Genomic DNA, 27992 nt, shown 5'->3' on the forward strand with positions numbered 1-27992 from the left:
ATTGCTTTATCAGGTTTTGTTGTTTTTTTTTAAATCAACTTTGCTCCCTTGCAGTCCCCTGGACCTCCCCTCCCTGCCACAGTCATCCCTCCAGCCCCCCAGCCCCTGTACCCCCCATGCTCTCACCAACCCTTTGTTTTCCTCATGGCTGCCTTCCAGCTGGGCTCCACACACCCCTCTAAGGCCATTTCCTGGCTGCATCCTGAACCGGTACAGCAGTTGCTAAAATATTAATGGCTCCCTGTGTGAAAAATAACACAGTGAAGCCTGCTGTAAATTAAAATTGCCAGGGAGGTGGAAACAAAGAAATGGAAGACGTTACGCAAAGTCAGAACACAAAAAATGGCCTTATAGGGCAACGGAGGCAAAGGAAGTTATCTTAGCTCTGCTTCCCTTTCACGGTACCAGGCGTCACCACGGGAAATGGCAGGTGCATTGGCTGGGATTCACCATCTTGGCCACCTTTGGTTTTGCCTGGCTGCCTGCTCTCCTGGGTCCACTGGGGGAGAGGAGGAGGGAAGGGTGGCACAGGTTTGAAAACAAAAGGTAAACTGTGTGGATAAGAGGACTAGGGGCTCCCAGAGTGACAAGTGCATGTGGCAAGCTGGTGGGAGGGGGGCTGAAGGAGGCTGATGGCAAATCGGGTTAGGTTCAAAGGCAAAAACGCGGTTCTACCCTCAGTCCGGTCCTTAGTGAAGGCACTTGGTGCTTTATGTCTTAATTATTAGATTCGCCAGCCAGACTCTGTCCCTGCCATCATTGTCGTCCCGGTGCCTCGCACGGTGCTTGGTGCTTGACACAAATCACAACGCTAAGTGACATTTGCTGAACGGCTGGCGTGAGTAATTGGAAAGGAGAGGGGCAGACAGCAAAAATCGACCCTTGACATTTGCAGCGCAGTGAATGTTAACATTTTTATTTCTTTTATGATGAAGAGAGTACAGAGGGCTGGGGACAGAGGCATCAGAGGAAGAGGAAAGACAGTGTCACCTCTGCAGAAAACACCCCTAAACTGTACATAGACGAGAAATGGAGTCCCAGGGCCGCCTTTCCCAGCCGGAAAATCGGGACCAATCCAGGTGAGTTTTCCAGTAACTCCCATGGCTACAGGGCATATGCCAGCCTTCCCAGGAGTCCTGGCCATATCTCCAGGTGCCAGGGGCTCAAACCCTCTCTTCTATTCCCAAAGCAACCTGGCCACTCTTTTTTTTTTCCCTCTCAAGTTCCTGACTCGGGTCCCATGCTCTGGTCTCTGTCTCCTTCCTTGTACTTGTCTGACTCGAGCCAGATTTGCACGCGTTCCTCTGGTTTCTGCATCGCTGTCATTACCATTGTCATACCTCAGAGGTATGCCAACAACCTTCCTCCCACTCAGAAGATTCTTCCAACGCCAGGCCTTTTAGCTCTGCCCCAGACCCTCTTCTCTCCCTATTTTACCTCCCTGTCTCCTCCCTCCTGGAGCGCAGAGCTCTGCACTTGGACTTCCAGACAAGCCTGGTTTATGTGGAGGGGGAGAGTGGAAGCATATCCCCTCAAGGCTTGCTGAGGACCCTGGGTTCCATCCAAACAGACTGAGCTGCCAAGAGCTTCCCTGCCACCCTCTTCAGTTTCTGTCATTCACTCCCCTCCACTGAACCCCTTCATAGACAGCACTCAGCCCCGGGCCTGCCTGCAGCTCATTTGGTAGTAAAAGCCGTAGGGAGGCGGTGACAGGTGCTCCTGGAACCAGGCATTTTTCCGGCTGTGAGCATGCCCACTGTGTATGCGGTGTGCAAGAAAGCCATTGTCAGTCACGTGAAACGGTTGCTATGGAACGTGCGGAAAGTGAGAACACGATTTAATTGTGGATTTTATTAGAAGTGTGATACTAGTCAGAAAGGCCCAGAAAGCTGGCGCTGTGGCCACTAACCAGCTCAGGGAGAAGAAAAGAGCAGCAGAAACTGCTTTGGAGCTCCAGCTGACGTGGACCTGTGTGGACGTCCTCCGGTCTCCTGGCCCCGTTCCCCTCGCCCAGATTTGGTAGGTGGAAGCTCTAAACATTCGCAAATTCACAGTCATAGTCGGTCATTCGGCACATTATGAACTTCCACTGGCGATCCCTGTGGGGAGAGAGTCAAAAGGCAAGCCAGTGAGGACTATCGCTGCTGAGGGAGAAGCAGTGAACAACTTTTGGAGGACTTAGGAACCGAAGGGGCGCCTAATCTCATGTCGATCTCTACGAAGTCTCTAGAAAACCCACAGGTAATCCATCTGTGAGGTCAGGAGTTCTCGACACCTCCTTGGTCAGGGCAGGTCGCACCTTGCAGGTGACTGACAGGTTCCTGGCCACGTGGAGGTCCCGTTTGTCACCCGGGGTCTGCTGGCCACTGCTCTGTCCCATGAGTACCTCCAGGACAAATAGGTGCACAGTTTGGAATAAAAGCATTTATTTAGCATCGTCTCCTTTCCACTGTAAAGAATCTTCTCTTCCATGGGCCATCCATTTGCTCGTTTATTCCTTTACTAAGTGCTTCCCGAGTTCTAGGCTCCACACCATACACTATGTGTTTCCATTCAGAAAACACCATGACGGGGAAATGAAGCGGGGGGACCCACAACCCTAAACCGCCATAAAGCGAACAAGAAAATGCCCACCATCCACACACGGTGGAAATTGCATCACGTATTCGTCCCAGAGGTCAGGCACGCGGATGAAAGGCCATAGCATTGTTGCATTGGGGAAAATGAGGTGTGGTGGGTACATTTCAATGGATGTTCTTTGCTAAGGGCAAGCCTACGTTCTTTGTTCACCCATTTAACTGCGCATTTAACTGCGTATATATACGTATATACTGCGTATATTTTTGAGCGCCTGCGTGGTGCTCTTCTGGCATAATAATACCGCCTAACAGCGATATGACAATTATACCCGCTATTCGCGGAGCAACTTTGGTACACCCAGCGTCACACTGGTGCACAGGTTTGCTCGTTTAACCTTGACAGTGATTCATGGGTTTAAGTGAAGAAGCAGACTCCGAGAAATACGTGCCTTTCCTTAAGATAACTAGGCAGTGATTTCAGATTCCAAGAGTGTTGAACTCAAATCTTCCTCTTTCTCCTGTCCCACGATACCAACTGTAACTACGTGCCCGTAACCCCACCGGAGGACATGGCTGTCGCATCCTTCGCAAAGTTCCAACGAAGGCAAAAATAAAAACCCATTCCATCCGTGGTCACGCAGATCCTTCCAAAGCGCAGCCTGTCGTTTAATCTTAGAATTATCCTTCTCCCCTTTCAACCTGCCAGGCTACTTCCCAGTTATCGTGAACAATAACCAATCCCGAGAAGGTCTCCATCCAGCCTCCGATCTGGAAGGTAGTTCTGGGAGATACCTCTGGCCAGCAGCTCTGGGGCGTGCTGCTCAGTCTGAGTCCGGATTTGGAATTCTGAGTCTGTTGTTCCAAGTCATTTGCTTAAAATCATTGGCAGGAGGGTCTCCCAGTTGCTCCCCAAGGGGTTTTTTTGTTGTCACAACTATGGGGGAGGGGAGGTTGCTAGTGCCATCTAGTGATAGGGGTCAGGGATACCGCTAAACATCTGGAATGCCTGGACCCGCGCCTGCAACAGAGAATCATCTGGCCCCCGATATCTACAGCACTCAGGCTGAGCAACTCCATACCAAGAAGAACCCACTATGATTTGCATATGGAAGGAAAGCCCCTGCCCAGTAGGTCGGTCCTGCCCTGACAATATTTCTCCAAGGAGGTGGCCTTAGCATCTTTCAACAGAGCTGAAGGAACCCACATTGAGGATCTTTAAGCCACTGATTGTTAGGGACAGTAGCAAAATCTCACGGGCACGTTCATAGTAAACAAACGCGTGACACGGTATCTCAGTTTTCCAAGGGCCTGGGTTAATCCCCATAACTGATACATTTTAAGCCAATGGGAATTGGGTATTTTAACCACCAACATATATGTCTTTTGTAGTGATTTTGGATGGTATTCTTTCCATATTGTAGTCTTTCCTGCCTTCTTAAACAGGCAATGCAGAACTAATTTTCCTGTTGATGTGGAGACGTCACAAGAATACTGAATGCCCTGCTACACTGTTATCCAGTCTGCCCTCTGGGACGGCACAGCCACTGATTTTCACCAGGCTCCCCTGGTTTTTGAGTTCTCAGGTCTTTCCTTTTCTTAAAAATAGTGTGTGTGTGTGTGTGTGTGTGTGTGTGATGCCATTTGGCGATTTCTTCTCCCTGGTGAAGAGTTTCATTCTAAGCACTATTTTCCGTGATCATTTTTAGACTTTGTGCTTCTAGAAAATAGACAACTAAGCTAGTTTAAAATGCGTCTAAAATAAGAATGATTCATGTGTGAGAAATGAAGGGTTCCCTTATGAATAAACATAAAGGTTCTTTGATGATGGAGCCTGAACCATGTAGGGGGCCTTTTCAGAGCTGCTTAATGTTTGTTCTTTTGTTTTTTGGTTTTTGTTTGTCAAATCCTGGGCCATGTTAAATACGATCACTTCAGTTAGGTGAGATGTCGTTTCATTTAAAAGCATAAATTTCCCCGAAAGGTAAGCCACACTCACATTCATCATAGTCCATTATTGAGTGAGTCAATGTAAGTTTTGTTCTGTTTGCAAAACACGTATGGGTGACTTTTTGGGAATCCATATGCTGTGTGAGGCGATTATCACCTGACAGAAAGTCCCTGAATTTATAGGGAAAGCGCTCTCTGAAATCGAGTGAGAGGCAGAGCTTAGAACATCATGGGAGACCTAGCTGGGGTTTTCCTTCTCTGGAGCGGCCTGGAACCCATCATTATTTCCAAGGGTGAGCTGCTCCATGAAATGGTTGATGAGAATATCTCCATTCCCACAGCCGTCCATTGCCCTGACAACCTCTCCCTTAATTCTAGACCAAGGAGGAAATGAACTAGAGAAAACCCCAGATGGAAGTTCTTGCTGACACGGTCCTTGCTGGGGTCCCCAGTTCCTTGGACTCCTAGCCCCTGGCTCACCTTTCCACCGCAGAGAAGGTGGTGGTCGCTCCTCGCATATAGTAGTCGTAATTGTAGGAAATCATGTCCATTTCTTCCCCATAGTGGCCTGGATATTCTGTGGTCAGCCTATGCGGGAAGAAGAAAAGTTTAGAGGAAGAAGCACTATCATTACAAAGAAGAGAGGGCGTCTGAACATCACGGGAAATCCAAGCCAGAGTTTGATGGCCTCCAGTAAACCTTTCCAGGCTGCAGAAAGGCGATGGGCAGTTGCCTCCCACTTCTCATCTTCCTTCTTCTTGCCATTAAACTACACACTGAAAAAGATGTAGATAACTCCTCGGGCCTTGAGGAAATATTAATTAATATCACTAGTAGTCTGTTCCAGACAAGTCCACTGGAATCGTGTTTCCAAACTGTGGATTGTGACTTCTTAGTGGATCATGAAATCAACTCACCTGGTTATTTCCAAGTGAGCTTTAAAACATAGGGGCGCTTGGGTGGCTCAGTCGGTTAAGCGTCCCACTTCAGCTCAGGTCATGATCTCGCGGTTCGTGGGTTCGAGCCCCGTGTCGGGGCTCAGAGCCCGGAGCCTGTTTCAAATTCTGCGTCTCCCTCTCTCTCTCTCTGCCCCTCCCCCGCTCGCGCCCTGACTCTCCCTCTCTCTCAAAAATAAACAAACATTAAAAAATAAAAATAAAAAAATAAAAAGTAGAATAGGAAATATCAGAGCACATGCTGAAGGTTGTGTACGTGTGTGTAAAAACTTTGTTTCAAATATACTGTATATGTGTGTGTAATTATGATGTATGCATGGTGTGATAGTTTAGTATGTGTTTTTTTACTGTGAGTCGTGATTAAAGGGTTTGAAAAATATTCAAATAATATTTAATCCCCACGAAGCTAGTCTTTTCCTCGTCCACTATTGTTTTGTGGCACCTGGAACAGTTCCTTCTATGTAGTAGGTATTTGCTGAATAAATAAATGGCCTTGGGAGAGTCAATCTCAATTTCCTGGTGTAGCGAAGAATGAAAACTACCTTATAAGTTTGTTATTGGAACTAATGCTCATATGTGTGATGTACAAATGGTAGAAGTTGAGCCATAAGGAGCAATTTGTTTCTTCTTCCTCCTCCTTTTTCTTCCTTCTCCTCCAAGATGAGGTTGATCCCAGGCCTCCCTAAAAGTAGGTTTGCTGTGGTCCACCCTGGAATAAATCTAGAACCTCCCGAGGAGGCTCGTAAGGGGATCTTCAGGACCAAAAAGGGTCCTTTCAGGGTGAAATGGGTGTGCCAAAGTCTTCATCTGCGTCCCCAAGGCAGTTAGCGAGTGTCAATAATCTCATCCGATTTGGATTCACCAGGTCATGGTGCGTTATTGTATATCTGTTGATGATCCAAAGACCTTCCATTATGTGGACTTAGAATTGCAATGATTGTCATGAAATCTTGAAAAGACTGGTTTGTAAACTGGAAGGGCTCGGAGGAGGATCTCAGAGCTTGGCTGCAGCAAGATCAATGGTTAGCTCAGGATAACGTGGGGTTAGCTAGAGCCCCAAAAGCCCATTCTCGAGGCTCACAATTCGTCTTCACATTATATAGTTGCCCTCCTTCTGAGACTTTTCTCAAGACATAATTATGCTCCATTAGGATGCCAAGCCCAACCCAGGGGGGGTTATATGTGTTTTTGCCTAATGTGTTCATGAAGGAAAATTAGACTCTGCTAATTCAGAAATCTATTCAGTGCTTCTAAAGGGACCCAGAACAGGAACTTCCCTTTCTAATGAAAGTGTTAAATGACTCATAAATGGACTTAATAGGGCCTCACTTGGATCCCATTGGTTTCTGATCCACGAGGATTCTAACAAGTGCTAGACTAAAGTTTATCCCCCCCCCCCAAAAAAAGAGGCATTGGTTGAGAATGTTAATGATGCAAATTAGGATTAAAAGAAATGGGGTAGGAGGTGTTTTCCTTACTTCAGGGAACGTAAAATATTTTCCGGAACTTTGAAACACTCTTTGGATACAATGCATGAAAGCTAAGTGCCAAACAGTTTTATATGTGTGAAGGCAGAATCTACATATGGCAATACTCTATTGAGCTAAATCCAATTACTAAAATTATTTGGAAATGACCAGGCTAGATATTTATTTTTTTTTTAATTTTTACTGATCTGACCTCAGATTACTTGGTTAGTTAAACAAATTTGGACTAACGTGGAAAAGAGAGGCTTGCGTTAAAAAAAAATCACGAAGTTCTAAGCTTCGAAGGGGACAAATGTATCCAATACTTTAACTAGCATTTTTTATTGCTTTATTTTTGGTAGTGATCAGATACAGGTCCCCTGATCAACTGGACAGTTGGTCTCTGTGGGGGACTGCGATCCAGTAAATTTCTAGATTGCCCCAGAGAAGGCGTGCATGTTCATTAGTACATTTCTGTCTCGGTCCGGCCGGGTTTTTGTTTTATTTGATGTTTGGTTCTTGTTGTTATTTTGTTCCAAAACTGTGAGATCAAGTTTGGACTCTCTTACCGGCCCCTGGATTAATGGGGCCAGGGAAGGAATTTACATATTGATGGAAATTATGCCTGCTCTCTGACGCTAAAAATGTAGAGAAAGAAATGGCCCAAGTCATGAGTGGGAAGTGAACAACCCAAAGACTATCCATAGAGGGAACTACTGTTTCAGTACGATCCAGGATCCTGAGTTTTAGAACCAAATACATGTGTCGCCATTTTAGTTCTTGATGGTGTTGGGTACACACAACATGTCTTAATAGAGGAAAGCCCCAGCAATAGCTTCTATGAGAGAAAAGAAAGAATGTAAACTTTCATAGTTGGACACTGAAACAGGGGCGTGGGGACTTGTCAGGACATCAAAAGAGCCCATAAGGAAGCAGAAAAACACTGAAATGGGTAGATTATTGAAAGTCTCTATTGGGATCCTCACATACTCCCTTACACAGAACTGTGTGTGTGTGTGCGCGTGTGTGTATGTGTGTGTGCGTTCCTCCTATCACTTTGGATGAATGACTATTGGGGTACACTTTCTCACCCCATGATACCTAGCTACATACATAACTACATACATAAATGATACCCCATTCACGCCATCTGCAGGCAAGACAAAGAACTTGACCGAGAACTTGCAAAGTGAGGGAAACTAAGCGAGAACTCGATAACATAGAACCCCTTTACAACTTCCTGTGTTAGATGGGGTCGAGCGAGATGGAAAGAAATTAAATAACATCTCACTTACGAGCCGAAGAAAACTCAAACTGAAGGGATTTTTAAGATTGATAGAGGAGATTCTCATCTAAGATTCTCATCTAAGATTAAAGCCCTGAAATTATCAACAGGCCCAACTAGAGTCAAAACAGGACTGCTGCGGTGTTCGTTACCATTGATGGAGCCACAGCCGACAGATGTCCCTGCTCCTTTTGCTGTGAGAATGGGGCGTATCACAGAGCCAGGCCCAGATATATGTTATCACAGCCATTTCAAAAGAGGGAGTAGAGCTACGATTTAGTTGGATAAAGAGGCCGGTCTTACTGGTTGTTACAGGTTTGGCTGAGGACCGGGTTTAATAAAGGAACGGGTTTTAAATCTATTCCTCGGCGGAGAGTGACTCAGTGTAAAACCGTAACAAAATCCACCTCTATCATCGATTACGGGGCAGTTGAACCTACAGTCAAACGTCGTAGCCCCAGGATCGGTTTCCCACCCACCTGATCTGCTGGCGGTGGGGACAACTGGATTATACGACAGCCTCCTGCAGGCTGCTGTCGGGCCGTGTGCCCCACTGATGTGCACACGGACAACGGGGCCTTGTCTCATGGCCCCAAGTCAGCGAGGACCACGTCCCCAACCTTATCCCGCCGCATGGGACAGCAGGGGAGCACACACCACAGCCTCCCGAAGGTAAAAGCTGGAAGAACAACCCAGCTTTTACAAATTAACGCGTCAGGATGGGAGCTTCAGCTTCTGTCTAAACAAGAATAAACTGAGGATGTTTTCTGACCCGTTCTTTGGTGAGTAGCCCACGTTCAATCGACATTTTAGAGAAGCTGCTTCTGGTCAGTCCAACCTCTAATCTTGTTTTCCTCCTGTTTCCTCCACTTCCCAATCGGCACCTTATTATTTTATTTTATTTTATTTTATTTTATTTTATTTATTTTATTTATTTCATAGTTTGAGAGGGAGGGGAGAGAGAGAGAGCGAGCGAGCAGGGGAGGGACAGAAAGAGAGGGAGACAGAGAATCCCAAGCAGTCTCCATGCTGTTAGCTCAGAGCCTAATGCTGCGTTCGAACCCGCGAACCGTGGGATCATGAGCTGAGCTGAAATCAAGAGTCAGACGCTTAACCAACAGAGCCACCCAGGTGCCTTGTGCACCTGATTTTAAATACCCTCTTCTAATGTCCTATTACTTGTCGGCCCCACATATGTAGCATTTAATTACAAAAACAGGATCCCACAAATATGTCTTTTTTTCACGATGATGACCAATGTGGCGAACTCCTTAAGGGGACAGTGGCCCCCACAGTGGCGTGAAGGAGAAATTCAGCATTTGTAGAACTGATGTGTTGAGGTTGGCCTACGTTCTACATCCGGCTACAAAGAGGTTGTCCCTCTCTGGCAGGCAAATCACGGAGAAGTTTGTTTTTGTTTTTGTTTTTGTTTTTGTTTTTGTTTTTTGTTTTGTTTTTTTTTTTTCAACGTTTTATTTTATTTTTGGGACAGAGAGAGACAGAGCATGAACGGGGGAGGGGCACAGAGAGAGGGAGACACAGAATCAGAAACAGGCTCCAGGCTCTGAGCCATCAGCCCAGAGCCCGACGTGGGGCTCGAACTCACAGACCGCGAGATCGTGACCTGGCTGAAGTCGGACGCTTAACCGACTGCGCCACCCAGGCGCCCCTGTTTTTGTTTTTTAAATAAACAGTCTGCTCACGATCAATCCTCTTGCACAAAGCTATTCCAGGCAAGCCAGCAGGCATGAGGATATTTCAGGTTGGACCAATTTGCTAATGGCCTGGCATCTCCAATAGGAGCCTCATCAGAACCTGTCTGAATTATTTGCGCAAAGATGTGCGAAGACCCAAATGCAGTTATGCATGAAGGAAAGCACCTGCGAAGGAACAGCCACCTGGCTTCTCACCCAGAGAGCTGGGGAACTGGCCCCGTGGGGCTGAAGGCCCAGGTCTCTGCCGTCACCCAAGTGCCATCCTCTGTGGAGAGACCTTAGACCCTGAAGGGAGGAAAAAAAAGAACCTCGGATGCTCACGTCGACCTTCTCCTGGCGTTTTGGAGATTTAGATCGCAAAAGGTTCAAATACGTAACACAGCACATGGAAATGCGGTTCCAGAGACATCTCTGACTTCAGTCAGAAGAGGAGAACCTCTAAAGATTTTCCCAATTGCTCTCTTGGAACTGAATTTCCAGCTCACTGGCCACGCCCAGGGCTGCTCAGCAAACACATTCATTTCCACGCTTCCTGGCTCTCATCAGCCACATTGCATCACGGTCGCCCTGGTCTTCAACACTGAGGGGAACAACTCCGCGTCCCACATCTCTGCCCCAGCTCACATCACCCCCTTCTCTGCTGTTTTCCCTTCTAGAGGCCCCGCCGCCTTACTCCCTGGTACTTCGCCCCTGTGGGTCTTAGTTTCTCCTCTGGATTGAGAGAGCTCAGCACTGCGTGTGGAGCCTAGGGCTGGGAGGCAGCTGGACCTGCTTGAAGTAAACAGCGGGCGCACGCTAGGTGCTCAAGGCATAAAGGGTACCGTCGTCATCCTTCCTGGGAACTGAATCCAAGTCTCTAAATGGTAACCTACTTTATATCCATTCACATTCACTGGCTGCTGAGGCAAAATTAATGGAATGAGTGATGGTCTCTAGACTCCAGTAAAGGCAAGCAGACTGGCTAGAATGACGCAACAGATTACGTCTATCGCCGCGAGGCTTGCCTTGTTCTGAGGAGCTACGGGGCCTGGCCTTGGGGTGGCCGACGCTCACTCGCCAACGAGCCACACCTCTGAAATTGCTGCTTTTGAACTTGGAGCCTAGGGTGGGGGTGGTGGGGGGAAACGCATCACTGCCATGCAGGCAGCACATACAATTTCTCAAGTGCAAAACACTGTGAACAGCCGCTCGGGCTGATGAAAGGTGTGACTGATTCTGCTCAGGCTCAGAGCGGCTGGTGTCCCCCAAAAGGAGCGCTTTGGGCCTCAGGCAATGCGAGGCAGCCACTGTTCATAGAGGAAGTGACTAAACTCAATGTGAGTTGCTTTAAAATGGGAGCGGAAGGGAAAAAAAAGTGGTTAGAGAGGGAGGGAGCCAAAACATAAGAGACTCTTAAAAACTGAGAACAAACTGAGGGTTTATGGTGGGTGGGAGGGAGGGGAGGGTGGGTGATGGGCATTGAGGACGGCACCTGTTGGGATGAGCACTGGGTGTTGTATGGAAACCAATTTGACAATAAATTTCGTATTAAAAATAAATGCAACATCCGGTCCTATTGTCTCAAAGCATGGGTGTCTCCACCTCTCTGATACTGGCTCCCAATGGCTTGGAGGAACCAGTGTAGAAGCCGCCTTTCTTCCCAGACTCTGGGCACAGCGCTGAGCAGGGCCGGGGGTGACAGACACAGCAGTGGAGGTGCCTGTGATGTCATTCTTGTCCCTGCCATGACTTCAGGCAAACACCACCCATCTTGTATTGAAATCTGAACCACGAGACCCAGAGTTGAAGGTTAGTTTGATCGAGTGCTCTAGAGTGGGGGGAGAAGAGTGTTCTGGTAAGCTGATTTCATTGTCGTGGACTCGAGCTATCTAGGCATTAAGGAAAATATTCTCTGGCGTCAGACTCGAGCTTCAGGGAGAGGGGAGCTGGGCAGTGGAGAGTATAATGTGCGAGAGTCATGGGACGTCTGGGTTGGAGGAAAACTGAACATGTCGTCTATATTGATTCTGAGGAAGAACATTATTCTTGGTCCATCCAAACATACTATGCAATGAACGTAATGAAAGGCCACAGGTCTGGAGAAGAACCATGAGAAAAAGGAAATAGATGCTCAATTCAAAACCGTTGGTTCCTGGGACCCATCGTCTACACGTGGCCGGCGTCACCTGGCAATGGGGGACATTCTGGTACGTGGCAGGCAGCAGCTGTAGCTGCTGGGAGCCTGGGGATTATTAACACACAGGCTCCGAAGGGTTGTGGCTCCGTCAGCGACATGTGTTTGTGGTTTGCAGACAACCGGACAAAGATTTTGAATTCTCACATGTAAATAAAGACGTGTAAGATGTACATATGGAACCCATCCAGTGGGGACTGTTTAGTGACAGCGTGTCTGAATCTATCAGAAATTCTCTCTTTTGCTCTACTCTCTAATGAGAAACTTCAGTCTGAAGCGAGAGCAGCACCTCCGTCTGAACTAAACAAATGAATCTCTTGCTCATCTGGGAGGTGGTGGGGTTATTTGTGTTTTTTTTTTTTTCTCTCCCTGTAAGAGCGGTGCTATTTCCAAATCCTTAAAGGCCTGCACACACAAAGAGGATAGATGCTCATTTAGCGACTTCCAAACAGTGTCGGGCTCAGTGCAGCAGATCGGCTTTCAAAGTGGGAGAGAAAAAACGTCCCCCCACACATGCGTCTAGTTCCTGGGGAGGTAATTCAAGCCAGTTTAAGTGACAGAAAGGGAGGCTACAGATTGGAAGGTTATCAGCGGTTTTCACCGTGGGAAGGTGTGCGAAAACACTCCTCACCCCGACAGGCTGTTAAAAGGATCAAAGAAAACAATGCGCGTGGAAAAATCCTTTTCAACTAGAAAACATCATCCTAACAGTGTCAGGTTTCACCATGGTTCCTGTTCCTATGGGCTTGCAACGTTCATCCTAGAAATTGATGAAGGGCCTGTTTTGTGCCAGGCAGTCCTTGGCGAACGAGACCTAATTTTTGCCCTAGAGACTTCATTCAGTTTAGAAAGACATATAATAGAAGGAACATCATGACTCAGTCAATTTAAAGACATATGATATAAGGAACGTCATGACTCGGGCAATTCAAAGATGCCACTAAGATGTCTAGACAGCCCAGTGGGATAGTGAGTGCGTGTGGCAATCTCACTTTGCAGCTTCTCCAAGTTTTCCTTGGGACAGCCATGGTGGCTCTCGGCTCTGACACCATGCAGTCAGAATAGATGCAGCTAAGCAAAGCATTCCTCGGAGGGGCTTGCCTCCAAGTTGACTTGCAGTGTCTTTCTGAGTCATTCTCTCCACTTTCCCCCCACTGGTTCTGCCAACCCTCTAGGGTGGGGGGGCGGGAGGGGGGGCACCACAGGCGAGGCTCGGGGTGAGTTTTGCCATGGGGCCCTGAACGTCTCCGGCAACTGAAGACAAGTTGCTCATCTCCCTTTTCCCGTCTTTAACCCAAGGCGTTTGTTCCTTCGTATCTACGTCCCCGTTCATGAAATTCTTCACATCCTAGCAAGTCGTGGGTTGCATCTAAGGGAACTCAAAGAGTCATTTCTAAAGTGCGTGAGAGGAAGGACATCCAGCCCTTGTGAGGAGCAGGATGGAGGCTGGAACCAGCGCTCCAGTGATCAAGGGAAGTCCGGGGCATCATGAGAAAATTAATGGAATTTTGAGATATAACGATCTGGATGCCTCTGGGATCTCAACATTTATTAGTTGGCCAGGAGGCTGGGTCTACACGGCAGCTGGGAGGGTTGAAGGGGACAGATCATAGCTGGTGGCAATACCGGGTATATATTATCTCAGTCCTCACAAAATTAGGGCTGGTGTCCATCCTGCCCAGGGAGGCCCGCTCTGGGCTGACTCCTCTTTACCCCCTCTCTCCTGGACATGCTCCTCTGGGCCACCTGGTATCCTGCAACCCTGATGGCTCCTTTGGAGCCTAAGGGGAAATCTTGCCAATGTGGTGATGGATTAACTATTAGTTTGTGGCTTGCTCTTTCAGATAATTTATTTGCAATGTAACTGGCTCTGAGTGCCTTGCCACAAGGGAGGCGGATTTCATGGTGGGGGTGGCCTCTGTCAGCCGACTTGGGCTGGGAAGATTGGGGAAAGCCCCATTTCTCAGGTCACAGTGGGCAGGCTCCTACCTCCTTCTCTCTCTCAGTGGGGCCCAGTCATCTTTCGGACCCTCATCCTCTCTTTGGAAACAATTCTGGGCATCTGGTTGCCCTTTGCAAAAGCACCTTTGGAGTCAAGGAATTTTTAGGGCTCAAAACAACCTCAAAGATCTTTTGGTGGCTTTCGGGAGTTTAAGGACTCCTGGAAATTCTCTGTAAACTTTTGTTTAAACACGCCGAAGACAGGATCTATAGCTTTCATGAGATTCTTAAAAACCTCAGAGATCCAGAAAAGATGGCTAGATTTGAGACCCCGTAGAGAAGGAAAGTGACTTTCTAGAGATGTCACAGTGGACAAGGAGGAAGGCTGGGGGAGGAGGGGAGGGAGGGAGTTCCACACTGTGCCACCACGCACGGGCTTTAGGTCCTTGCCTTTGGGACCTGTCACAGTTCTAGCCTATGTCCTAGTCATGCCTGTGCACCTGCCACGGTGGGGTAAGAACTGCTTTATGGAGGCAGCTGTGGAGAGTTGGAAGAGGCCCCTGCTCCATCATATGGAATCTGGATTTTCTAGTCACCATAACTTTGGACAGAAAAATGTTAAGCCTTTGGAACTGCCCATCCTCAGAGCCACGCAGGCATCTGTGGAGGAACTCTGGTTGCAGAAGACAGCATAACCCACAAGGCTGCCCTTTCTGGCATCACACCGCAGAGAGGTAAATCACTTGAGTGAGCCACCCTTCAAATGTTGCCACTTTGGGATCCATTTGTCCAAGGCGGAAATGCCTGGCTTGTTTGCACACCCAGGATTTGGGACAAATTCTAGAGGTGACATCTCCATGAAACAGCTGGGTGACTTCGGACAAGTGACTTCCTTGTCCTATCGTTCTGTCTGTTTTCTTTCCTGCCAAAAGAGGGGTGTAGGCGCATTGGGTTGGCGACCTGTAAGGTCCCTCCCTGCTAGGATATTATTCTAGCCCTTTCCTTAATTTTATTTGTTCATTTCCTTCTATATGCTGGCTGTTGCATTCTAAGCTTGTCTGTGACCGCCCAGGCTTATCTGAAGCCAGAAACATGGACCAGAGCACCCCCCAAGCTCCCCTCTGGACTCCAGGGTCCTTCCGCCAAGCTCACCAGCAGGAATATGGACATCTCTTGCTGTAGCGACAGCAGTAAAACTGCCATTCCCGATCCAGCACGGACTCAAAATAGCGGCTCTGGAACCCCGCCACCAGCCCATTGTTGGAGCACGTCTGGTACCTGAAGAGAAGAGAACAATCCAAAGTGAACTAACGACAGAGACACCCAAGACCCCGGCTGCCACCGTTACCAAGCCAGGCCATGCTTTGACTGACCTAGATTCCCAACAACGTATTCCATTTGTATGCAAACAGTCAAGACTTCGTTATATTTGTAGAAATCACATTACGCTCACCGTTGAAAGTCACATGATTCAGAATCTTTCAGCTGAAGGAAACTTGGGGGAACACTGTTCCCGACAGACTTCTACGAATGTAGAGTTGGATAGAGGAGAGCGTGAATGGATGGAGGCACTTACCCAGGAGTCTTCCTACCTCCCGCTAAACCATAAGCTCTACCTGGTCAGAGCAGATTTGGGTCAGATTTATCCCCAGTGCCCACGGTGGGTCCTGGTATATGGAGGCACCACCACAGGGTGGTGACAGGCCAACTGGGCCTCAAACTGGGCCTCAAACTCCCTGGACGAGCATTTTTCCTGCCTGAGAGGTTGCGTTCTAATTCTTCACAGAAGGTATCCCCTCTTTTCTGGTCCACAGACCCTCCCCTCGACCATGGGCGTGGTCACCCTTTCCTTGTCGCTGGGCCCTCACTCTGGGGATCGGCCCCTTTTCCCTTCACAGCGCCTTCCTCACTAAGCGTTGGTTTTGGACGGTGTGTGATCATTTCTTCCTTTGTCCCACCTCCTTTGCCCCACTTCCTCTCTCCCACCCCCTCCCCCCCCCCCAAATCACACTGGGGCCTGAAGGTTGCCACCTCCAGCTGATATTGAGGACGCTGTTCTCCACCTGGCCACAAAGGGCTCCCCCCCCCAAGAGGGTGGGGGTCGCTCACAAGTCCTTCCAAAATAAGTCTTTAGCTCCTTTGGATTCTCTGCATTCCCCACCCATCCGGCCACGGAGCCCGATCCCTCTCTCGAGTGAGCGGAGCAGGCAGTTGTCTCCGCGTCCTGGCCTGACAGCTGCCGGAACACAACCCCGTTTTCCCAAGTCCCGGTACGTTTCCAGAAACGATCACAGATAAAGAATAAGTGCTCCGTGCTGACGGGTGGGAAGGGCCGTGCTGACACACAAACTAGAAAACCATCGGTGGTGACGGGTTTCACGTGATTCTTTGGAAGTGCTAGAAACGATCTTGTGGATCTGACGACACTAGCAATTAAATATATTTCATGGCTCTGATTGGAAGGCTTTACTCTTGCATCCATCTCCGTGCTTCCGTGTGGAGAGAACTGAGACCTGGGCTTGGTGCTTGGCCAGCTGTGCAGATTAGCCTGGGTTGCTGTCCCTGGAACTTGCAACAGGTGCCGGGACCCTAGAGCCCTCAGCTCCAGGAGCTCAGGAACGCAGATGAAAATGCCCTTGACGCGCTCGCCTTCTCTGCCCTACCGTTGCCCACATCTTATCGGAAGCAGTACCCCCTTGGGAAGACGCCTGGCACGTGTTGGAAGCCACGTGATTGGCAGTGGAGTGTCCAAGATGGTCTATGACAGACTCATTCTAGCAGCGTGAGTGAGAGCTTTTCAATAGAAAGCACTAAAAGTTGTCCGCGAAGCTTCTGGTGTCTTCTTTCTTACCATCACTACAATTCTGGCTTCCTCTATAAAAAAACAAAAAATGTTCCTTCTCAGAACTGAGCCAGGCTGTGGTTTCCCTGTGGCTGTTGTTCCATTGTTCTGGTTTGTCAGAGGCACTCGGATCACCACGGGGACAGGGTTCCCAGGGTGATCATTTCCCTCGAGTAAAAATTAGTGCGGCAAGAGAAGCTGACCTGAGCCCGTGGAGTCCTGGTGCTGAAGGCACTCCTTGTCCTGTGACTTCTCCGCCGGCGGTCAGCCGGGCAGCTGGCCCCACTGTCCCGTAGGGCAAGTGTGCCTGTCACTCCCTCATTCGCCACCTCAGGAAGGCTGCCCTGTGAAGGTCATTTGGACACGACAGGCGCGGGGTGTAAGACCGTGTGGCAAAAGTTAGAGAACCACACAGGGCTCGCCTCCCCTACCTTCTGTCCCGTCACCTACACGTGTTGCTAGAGCGAGCCTGCACCGGGGTTTTGGTAGTGCGTGTGGCCGAGCCGTGAAATTATTCCTCCCTGAAGTGGATTTTTGTCAGGGTCCATTTTCACTCTCACGAGGCGATCGGCGGAGCAGAAAGGCTAACAGCATAGGATATGCTGCCGGACCAAGTGCTCCAACCACCCCCAGCTGTGTCACCTTGGGTGGGTTTCGTAGCCCCCAACAGCCTCGGTTTTCTCATTTGCAAAACGGGCATAATAATCGCACATACTTATGTAGGTTATCGTGAAGACGAAATAACACCACGCAGATAAAATCCCGGTGCTTACTAAATGACTTATTATTGACGCTTTCGACGGTTGCTCGGTCATTTATTATTGCCATCATACTTTCGTTTCGTCCACTTGACGACTGTTGAGCATACGCGACGAAAGCAGCCTCGGCTCCCCAGTCTCTGGTCAGAGGAAAGCTGGTGGACTCCAGTGCATTCTCTGAGGGTCTGTTTCCCTAAAACAAAGCTCACGGGGGTTGGATGCCTTGGTTGCAGACACACACCCACTTTGGGTTTTTTCTTTTAATTTTTTTAAATGTTTATTTGATTTTTGACAGAGAGAGACAGAGCCTGCACGGGGGAGGCACAGAGGGAGAGGGAGATGCAGAATCCGAAGCAGGCTCCGGGCTCCGAGCTGTTGGCACAGAGCCCGACGCGGGGCCCGAACTCACGGACCGTGAGACCGTGACCCGAGCCGAAGTCGGTCGCTTAACCGACTGAGCCGCCCAGGTGCCCCGACACACACAACACTTTGTAGTATAGATACTTAGGTCTCACTTTCACCCCCAGTAGAAGGTAAAATCCTTAAGGGACAGCTTGATCTTTAGTTTGAAGTCCCCACAGTGCCTGACACAAGGGGTCTAGCAGATGTTTAACAGAAGAACGAACGAACGGATGACTGATGACGGAGTTGACTTGGGAGAGCCCATCGCTTAGACCCAGAAAGGACCCTGAAACTCCCCCCCCCATGAAATTTCCAGAACCCAAGTGAGTGATCATCTCCCCACATCCACCTTCGCCCTCAGGAACCAAGCCTCCTCAGGCTGAGGGTGTCAACTGAATAGAGCTTTGGGCATTCCTCCCCTCCCTCCTGGCAACTTTCGATCTTTTCTGAAAGCACCTTATTTGACAAGAGTCACTTAAACATTTGGCCACAAGCTGCAGAATCACAAACACGGAGCAGGCAGGGGAGAAGAAGGGTGAGGGTGGCTGTAGAGGGGAGGGGTGCGGGGGAGCAGGGGAGGGCTGGCATGGCTCGAGTGATTCAAACCAGTCGTTAACAATGGTTAGTGATGGGGGCGCCTGGGTGGCTCAGTCAGTTGAGCGTCCTGCTCTTGACTTTGGCTCCAGCCACGATCCCAGGGTCATGGGGTTGAGCCCTGCATCAGGCTCTGTGCGGACAGCGGGGAGCCTTGTTGGGATTCTCTCTTCCCTCTCTCTGCCCCTCACCTGCTCGTGTGCTCTCTGTCTTGCAAAATAAATAAACATTAAACAAAGGAAGTGGTTGGTGATGAAAAGGCACAACAGAGGCTCTGCTCCCCTTTCCGGCACCTGTGCGATGCTCCTGAAGGGGTCTACGGGAGGATAAGGACCCAAGCCCGTAGGCTTCTGGGTGGCTTATGACGGGACCCCATGGAAGCCCTGGGCCCAGATTCCCTGAGAACCTCGGGGTGCCCTGCTTCAGAGGCTGTCTACTCCCCACGTCGGAAGGCAGCCTTTCCTTCTCACCAACCCCGTGAAGGCCGGAGGCTCGGTTTTGTCTCACAACCTGGATCATCGTTGGCCCGGCTCCCCCTGATGGGAGAAACTTTCCAGAAGGTAGACTAGGAGGCAGTTATTTAGTCCCCCCCTTACGATCCTCAGGGAGGAACCTTCTCTGGGAAGCGGCCTTTGGAAAATGGCTGGTCTCGGGCCTGTTGCCCCGAAAGCAGAGACAGAAAACGTTCTCCTGTATCTGCCGCCGTCCAATAAAGAAGCATGCAGGGGAAGAGCTTTTGTTGAGGTCTGCGCCTGTCCTGTCTTTACCAGGCCGTGCGGAGCCTCACCCAAGTCACCATGAAGACTGAATGAAAGAACGCCTGCAAAAGTCTTGGCCAAGACAGAAACCGGAAAAGCCGGTGTTGGGGAGACTGTGTGAGACACGGTGACCCGGCCTCCTTCACTCGGCCAAACTTCTCCCCCAACCCGGCTTGAGGAGGGCTCAAGTCCCCCCAAGAGAGACTCGGTATTTTGGAGTGAAGCCTCGATTCCCGCTAATTCTCTTTTCCCCAGAATAATCCTTCGGGTTCCTCTAAGGCATTTATAAGAGAGTTCACAGGGCTTTAGAATGTTTCTTAAGTCTTTCAACAGACCCTCCTCAGAACTTCCTCTGTGCCTGGTGCTATCCTCGGTCTTTCCAGAGGGCTGTGCTGGGAAGCACTCACTGTGGAAATTCAGACAGTGGGGAGAAGAAGGGGGTTGACACTAAAGGCAGAGAAGAAAAATGAGAGACCAGATGGGGACCTTGGGACAGGGAAGCGGCCAGGGGCAGAGACGAACCCAGTTTAGGGGCAAAGTGTGACAGTGCAGAGTTTTTGGAGGTCAGTGCTGCACCGCTGAGTACTGGGCCTCCTGCCACAATGGTGGAGACGCGAACTACCTATTTAAATAATGTCGAGCTGTCCGCAGGCTGTTCTCTGCCTGCCCGCGTCTGGGGAAGAGTTCTGCCGTCTTCTCTGTCCCGGTTTCATGTCTGCCGGCCTGTCTGCCAGGTTTCCAGATGGGGAAGCACAAATGGCCTGCCGAACAGCTTTTCTGGATAAAAAGACACAGGCCAGGACCGAGGGAGAAAGACAAATTCTCCCCACAATACAAACTCCAGCCCCGTTTTGGAAAAACACAAGAAGTCAAGGCTACCCCGAAGGCCTCTGAGAAGATGCAGATGAGCTTCTATGATGGATTTATGGCCTGAGATCAGCTATGGCCTGGGAACAATTTCAGGTCACGTGGGGACTGCAGGCTCAGCCCCGGGAGACCTTGAACATCAATTATCGCAATGTTTGTTGACCAGGAGATCTAACGCTACCTCCAGGTCTAACTGAAAATGTGACACATGTTCCAGACGCTCGTAATGTACATTTAAATATTCACAGATCAGAACCGAATTGCATGTTCCTAAAACAAAATGGTACGTACCCATCAGGGGTCTTTGTAAGCCCTGTAAGCCCGATTTATATTTCAGCGCCGGCTGTCCAATTCACTGTGTGAAACTGAGTTTCGGTTTCTACAGAGTAGTCATAAGAGTAAAAAGAAGCGACCTTTGCCGGGGACTTTCCATGTGCCAGCCGTTGTGCTCAGCACTGTCTCTGTGTTCGTTATTTCAATCACCCAAACAATCCTGTGAAATGGCTTGAATAACCAGTCCCCCCCTTCCCCCCACCACTCGCATTTGGTACACAAGGATACTCGGGTTGGGAGAGGTTAAGTGATTCCCCCAAGGACACACAGCCAGGAATGCCTACAATATTATCGAAGGTACTTATCACAACAATTCTAGGGGGTTGTTTTTGTAGAGGTAGAAACTGGGTCTTGGAACGTGGACATGATTTGCGTCAGCAAATCGGGGGAGGGGGCAGCGTTTTAAGAATGGTCCTGTTTGGGGGCGCCTGGGTGGCTCAGTCGGTTAAGCGTCCGAATTCAGCCTGGGTCACGATCTCATGGTCCGTGAGTTCGAGCCCCGCGTCGGGCTCTGGGCTGATGGCTCAGAGCCTGGAGCCTGCTTCTGATTCTGTGTCTCCCTCTCTCTCTGCCCCTCCCCCGTTCATGCTCTGTCTCTCTCTGTCTCAAAAATAAATAAACGTTAAAAAAAAATTTTTTTTTAAAAAAAGAATGGTCCTGTTTGACTCCAAAAATTACCTCTCCACTGCTTCAAAGAAACACACACGCGGACGCACAGAAGAAGCAATCCTAAGTCTGTGGGTCAGACTTATTTACTGGGAAAATTATGTCTGACAAGTACCCCGGCAGGAGCAAACCCCCTACCGGAGGAGGGAAGTTTTGCCATCCTGATCAGCCCAACCAAGAGCCAAGTTCGCAGAACTCAAGGTTTCCCCCAGACGATTTATTCCTAGTACTTAGAGGCACGACCTTGATGGAAAGAATCCTGGATCTGCCATAACCCTCCTCCCACACTTGCCTCCTTGCCTCCAGAAGTCATTCTTCGGTGGATGGGATATCATCGCCAGCCCAGCACTCACCATGGCTCCATCCAAGCACAAAAACAATACCGACCTTTCACATCCGCCGTCAGCGCTGTGGCATCAGACTGTCTGGCTTGCCCCCCCCTCCCCCCTCTGCTACTCATCAGCTTGGAGCCGGCAAGTCTCCCAACGCTCTGAGCTACAGTCTCTCATCTGCGAAACCGGGAAATAGGCCTGCCTCCCAGTATTACCATGAGGAACAAGTAAGATTAGATAGACCATGAGGAAGCCAAGGGCGTACGTAGACTGTATATCATTTGTCTTCAGGTTCCCGGAGTCTGGCAAAGTTTGTGATGATGAGCATTTGATAGTGAATGAATGAGCAAAGGAACGTATAAATGGGGAATGTTTATAAACTCCAAAGCGTCACCTAAATTAGGCCAAGGGTAATAGCTCCTATGCCGAATGTATTTCTGGCTCCCTTGGCCTTTATTCCTCTTATACAAAGCAAGGAGACTGCTGTGAATTATTCTCCAGGTCCCTCCCAGCTCTGGGCTTCTTCGACTCTGTTGCCGGTTCCTCATAAACTCCCGATACATACCCTACTAGCCTGCATCGTTGTTTTCAAATATCTTTTTAGTTTGAAATAGGTGCAGATTTACAGAGGAGTCGTTCCCTTGACCCTATCTCTCAGAACTCCGGTGCCTTGATGAACACCAAGGAAGTGACATCAGTACGACCCTAACGTCCCGACTTCACTTGGAATTTCGCCGGTTTTCACACTAATGCCCTTTTGCTGTTCCGAGATCCAGCCCGGAATCCACATGGCACTGGGGCTCTGTGGCTTTTGAGATAAAGAGTTCACTACTGTATTTTCTTTTTTTTTTTTTTTTGAAGCTTATGGGGACGTTAACATTTGGGGGGGTGGGAGAGTGGAAGCTAAAAAAAGAATTTATCTTAAGGTAAGTGTGTCAGCCATCCTTTGTATGTTTTAGAGAACTTTGGGAAATCTCAAAAGACCATCCTGCAGGGCCGCAAAGGCACCTCGTCACAGTGAGACGTGAACAATAAAGTTGGGCCCTATATTACGGACAGTGGAATACCGAGACTCAAAAATGGAAACCAAATGGCGTCCCCTGCGGAAAAATCCGCAGGCTTCTTTGGTGAGGGCGGTGGGAACACCGGCTGGGATTGGGACTGCCCAAGCCACTAACGAGTCAGATTTAGTCTTGCATACATATTTAGCGGGCCTGCTTTGCACAAGCCTTATCCACTGCGCTGGAGGATATTCTACGCAGCACTGAATAGGACGAAGTCCCTACATTTGCGAAGCCTGTTTTCAAGGAGACGAGCAATATACAAATACACATTGGCTAATGACAGGTGCACCACCGCAAACATAAAGCGGGTTGGGGAGTGGAGGGTGAGAAACGTGAGTTTAGAGACGGTGGTCTGAGGAAGGATCTCTGAGGAGGCGGGCGCTGTGTGTCCTGAGTGCTCAGAACCACAGATCAGGAGGGCTTGCCCCACACTACCCAGAGCCCTGGTCTCCATCAGAATTGGAACACTGAGATTATGGAAAAAACTGAGTTTCTGTCCACCAGTCCCAGGTTCAGACTGACGTGGGTGCTCCCACAGCTTAGTGGGAGAGTTTTTCTTTCTCCTCTTCTCCATCACGTGGCTTGTCGTTCATGAACGGTTCATTTTGCTTTGAATTCCCTTGCCTTTGGAGGCGCGTTGAGTAAGAAATCGAACTTGAATACGTTGAAATTGTCAGCTCTGATGGAAGCAGCCATTGCAAAAGGTCTTCCTGAGGTCCTTTGAAGTCCAGGGGAGGGGAGTGGAGGAAGAAAGCAGGTGCCAATAAACACAATGCTGTTCCTCTGAATGCAGGCTCCATGCAAAGGTGGCTTGTCCAAACCCAGCCTCAGCAGATTCCAGAATCTCTGAACCTTTACTGACCGCCCAGGATGTGCCGGGCATCTGTTTACATTTAGATTTGGAGTTCCCGTATACACGTAGGGTTCCTGTACACATTTTTCCTTGCACCCCTATTGCGACGCGGGTGTTACACCTTTCTTTCTTTCTAGAATGAATGCGCAGGACCCCAGGGCCGGCAGATGATAGACACAGGAGCTGTGAATCAGGGGTTTCCTGACTCTAAGACCAAAGCTCTTTCCACCGCGTAACAGCTCAGCCTGACTAGAAAATTCCAACTTCATCTTGTTCCGCCCAGGACCGACATGTCCTACAGCTTGTGCTGTGTCAATTTAGAGAAGATTCCCCGGGAACTACAGAGCCATGCCCTGAAACAGCAAAATGCCACGCTTGGGACCTACGTAGAGCCTCCTGGTGGTCATTAGTTGGGGAGCCAGGATCCACACACCAGAATCTGGGACTATGGTTTCTACAGAGAAACCATAGCAAACAGCAGTGTTACTAGCCGCTCAGCCACGGTTGGAGCACCTTTCAAATCTGTGCTCTTATTAGCAAGCGTCTTTATTTTTTTTTACTTATTTTTTTATTATTATTATTTTTTAGCAAGCGTCTTTAGTAGATCTTATGTATTGTTGTCATACCTGCGCTCGAGATTCCTCCCGCCTCTTAAAATAAACCGGCAAGCTGAGTCAGTTATACAAGGCGGCCAAATTGCTTTTGGATACTAGCCCTTTATCCGAGATGTCATTTGCAAATATCTTCTCCCGTTCCGTCGGTTGCCTTTTAGTTTCGTTGACTGTTTCCTTTGCAGTGCGGAAGCTTTTTATCTTGGTGAGGTCCCAACAGTTCATTTTTGGTTTTCGTCCCCTTGCCTTTGGAGACGTGTCGAGTTAAGAAATTGCTGTGGTTTCTATATACAATGGAATACTACTTGGCAACGAGAAAGAATGAAATCTGGCCCTTCGTAGCAACGTGGATGGAACTGGAAAGTATTACGCTAAGTGAAGTAAGTCGGGCAGAGAAAGACAGATACCATATGTTTTCACTCATAGGTGGATCCTGAGAAACTTAACGGAAGACCATGGGGGAGGGGAAGGAGGGGGGGGAAAGTTACAGAGAGGGAGGGAGGCAAACCATAAGAGACTCTTAAATGCTGACAACACACTGAGGGTGGATGGGGGACAGGGGAGGGGGGGAAGTGGGTGATGGGCATTGAGGGCATCTGTCGGGATGAGCAATGGGTGTTGTATGGAAACCATTCTGACAATAAGTTATATCTAATATACATATATATATATAAAAGGCAGCCAAATTGCGCAAAACCATCAACGACTCTTTCCGCAGAGCAGATTACGCGCTTGCAGATTACGTGCTTGCAGATTACGCGCTTGCAGATTGCGCTTGCAGATTACGCGCTTGCAGATTGCGCTTGCAGATTACGCGCTTGCAGATTACGCGCTTGCAGATTACGCGCTTGCAGATTGCGCTTGCAGATTACGCGCTTGCAGCCCGTGGGAAGACGTAACTGCCCCTCAGCCTACAAACAAATCCCTTCCTTTCAGAGTTTTCACTGACAATGAAGTCTCAACTCGAGGCACTAATCATCTAAAACCATGCCTCTGGGGTAATTGGTGTTGGTCCTGGGGCAGCCGAGGTTTACCGTAAAGGGGCTGTTTTGCATGGTTGTGCATTTTTAACTCTGTGATTAGCTGAGTAGCAAGCTGGCAAGTTTAAAACTAAACATCATTTGCTTCCTCTGCCTAGCAGGGATAAACACAAGGATCAACAGAATGCCAGAAAAATCCAAGTGCGTTTTCAGGGCCAAACGGAGCGTGGGGTGCTGGAGATGTGGATTCTTCTGGGATCATGTAGTGGGGCCACTCGTTTTCCAGATGAGGTGGGAACCCAGAGAGTTGAACCACTGGTCCAAGGTCACATGGTCTTTAGAGCCCGGATCCAAACCCAAGCCTTCTGACTCAGAGCCCGGGGCTTTTCCTTTGGGGTGAAGAAATCATCTCCGAGTGCCGTTTTAATCTGTCTCTAAAAGGGGGGATTAGAAAGGGGATCCGCCCATATCATGGCCCCCCCAGATGGAAGGACCAGGTGGAAGTATAACTGGGTTGGTCCTGAGCTCCAGGCCAGGCACTGGGACCTGCTTCAGGTCTTTGAGGTGAGGCTACATTCTGAGTTGGCCGCCTACCAGAAGGAGTTTGGGCTGATTAAATCTGCTCACCGGAGGCAGTGGGGTAGACGGGGAAGGCCGGATGAAGGGCCCCACTTGCAGCTGCTTGTGGGACCCTCTCCCCATCCCTTCCCCAGGCTGGCGGAACCCCTCGTCAGTCATGGGTACCGAGCTGGTCCCCCGTCCTCCAGGGCCGGGCTTGTGCTCTGACCTTTGCAGATCCCATCCTCCCAGGACGAAGAACTGCCTTGAGTCCAGCCCTGGCCCCCCAGCTGAGCCAATGGCCCCCACTGGGCGGGGGCAGCGGGCTCTCAGATACCTCATCACCGGGACCACGCACATCCACTTTGGAGTTAAGATTCAAATCCTGGCTCTAGCACTTTCCGGCTGAGGAAACACCTGGGTCTCTAGACCACAGTTTGTCTGCCTATAAAATGACTTAGAGATTTGTTTTGAGCACTAACGAGGTAATCCATACAAAGCACTCAGCATGGTGCCAGCCCAGCAGAAGCACTCAGTAAACGGTGGCTGTTTTTACCACTCAGAGGTCCCTTCTCTTGCCTGGCTCCTCCGCGGGTCACTGTCTTTGCCTCTTGGCCTCTCATCATGGTTCTGTCTGTTGACCGAGCGATCCCCCAGAGTTTGACCACCCCAACCCCCTCTATGCCACATGCCTGCTGGAACCTTCACAGAGCCCTGCCTTACAGCAGCCTCCCAGCTGGGCATCCTCCTCCCTGGACCTGCCTCCCCTAGGGCTGCCCTCCCCTCCCAACCTCCCAGGGCTTCCCTCCCCCTTCCCACCACCCCCCCCCCCTCCAGGGTTCCTGCCCCCAATCCAGGCTGAATGAATAACCAGCCTAGCCGTCAGTAGTACTGGGATGGGCTCCTGACCAAGTACTGGGGCTGGGACGGTCGCACCCCACAGCGAATCACAGACTTGGACCGTGTCCATGCCATTGACTGTGGCGGAGCCCCGTCAGGCAAAGAGCAGCCCTTCTCCCAACAACAGTTTTCCGTAAACTATTTTACGGCGGTGAAACCCACTTTCGGCTCGGGCAGAGAGAAGGGGCTCAGTATTTATAGTTGAGAGAGCACATCTTCTCAGGGCGACGGAGAGGTTTTTCATTTCGCTTCTCTTGGCCTACATTTCTCTGCCCCCCCCCCCCCATTCGCTTGCTCTCGGTTCATGTTTCTCAAACGGTCTGTGGGGAGGGGCCAGTCATTTCTTGCCCCCCGACAACCGTGCGCCAGTCCTTTGGTGAAACACTAAAAATAAATTGCTGCGAAACGAAAACGCTGTCCGGACACCACAACGACGTTGGTTGTGGGCTCTAAAGTGTCTTAAAGACTGCCAATTTCCGTACTCCTCTGGTCTGCAGGCTGGGAACCTTCTCGCAGACCCAAAGCAGTCCCTGGACCAGATTACAAGGAGGGCGGCCTCTGGAAGGAGCAAAGGCGCGGGGGAGCCCGTCTGCACTCCCCATCCTGGGTCTCTGTCGTCTGATGTCGCCGCTGGGCGGCTGGCGGCCCACTCCCCCCCCCCCCCCCCCCCCCCGGAGAAAGCTACAGTGCACTCCTGGCCTAGTCCTTGGAGGCTGTGGTCAAGCCGATGCCAGGGGACAGATGTGCCACCAAGCCCCCGCCCGAGAGCCCAGGCCGCCCTTACCACTCCATTCCAGCTCTGTTGATTTCCTCCCACCAGCACTCCGTGGGCTCCCCGAGGTTCTGGGGCGTGGGCATGCAGGCATAGTTCCACTGTCTGTCCGAGCCTTCTTTCTTGTTGAAGATGCTCCTCACGGCCACCACCACCTGCCCGTGGGGACACTGGTAGCTGAAGCCTTGCCGGTTCAGGTTGACCCACCCGTCATCGCTGTAGTCATGGTACTGTTGGTAGGGGTACCCGTAGTCACCATACTGGCCCCAGGCCACGGTGACCAGGGCCAGCAGCACCCACAGCCGAGTGAGGTCCATGCTGCCCGGGCTTCTGGCAAAAAACATCACCCTAGGTCTGCGGGGCTGACCGTTTTATACAGCTGCCGCCGACATGTGGCTTCCAGATGTGGGAGAGCAGGTTCCAAGTGCACTGTGTCATTGCTGAAGCAAAACCTCAGCGTGGAGAGCCCGGGCCATGAGTCGGTCCAGCTCGTTTTAAGGTGGAATGCTAGGAAAATGTAAGGAACATACAAATGAAAGGAACTCCCTGGAGAAAGAACCACCCTGCGGGGAGATCATAAAGGCAAATGGCTTCACGCCCCTTAGAGGCGCAGGGTGTCTGCCCCTCGTCTCTCAGGACC

At 49.9% G+C, this 27992-nt stretch overlaps 1 protein-coding gene across 2 annotated transcripts; it reads right to left on the reverse strand.

Annotated features, from left to right (window-relative positions):
• Positions 1-900: 900 nt before the first annotated feature.
• Positions 901-27741, reverse strand: DPT (dermatopontin). 2 transcript variants are annotated; one of them, XM_047839580.1, is made up of 4 exons: positions 27365-27735; positions 15215-15340; positions 5007-5114; positions 901-2099 (listed from the first exon to the last, which is right to left on the reverse strand). In XM_047839580.1, the coding sequence occupies exons 1-4, from the start codon at positions 27694-27696 to the stop codon at positions 2033-2035; spliced, it is 633 nt and encodes a 210-aa protein (XP_047695536.1). In that variant the 5' UTR covers positions 27697-27735; the 3' UTR covers positions 901-2032. The 2 variants fall into 2 exon arrangements, with proteins under 2 accessions (XP_047695536.1, XP_047695537.1); XM_047839581.1 differs by lacking the exon at positions 5007-5114 and having other exon boundaries at positions 27365-27741.
• Between the last annotated feature and the right edge of the window lie 251 nt (positions 27742-27992).

This window comes from Prionailurus viverrinus, chromosome F1 (assembly GCF_022837055.1).
Source record: "Prionailurus viverrinus isolate Anna chromosome F1, UM_Priviv_1.0, whole genome shotgun sequence".
In the NCBI taxonomy this organism is placed as follows: Eukaryota; Metazoa; Chordata; class Mammalia; order Carnivora; family Felidae; genus Prionailurus; species Prionailurus viverrinus.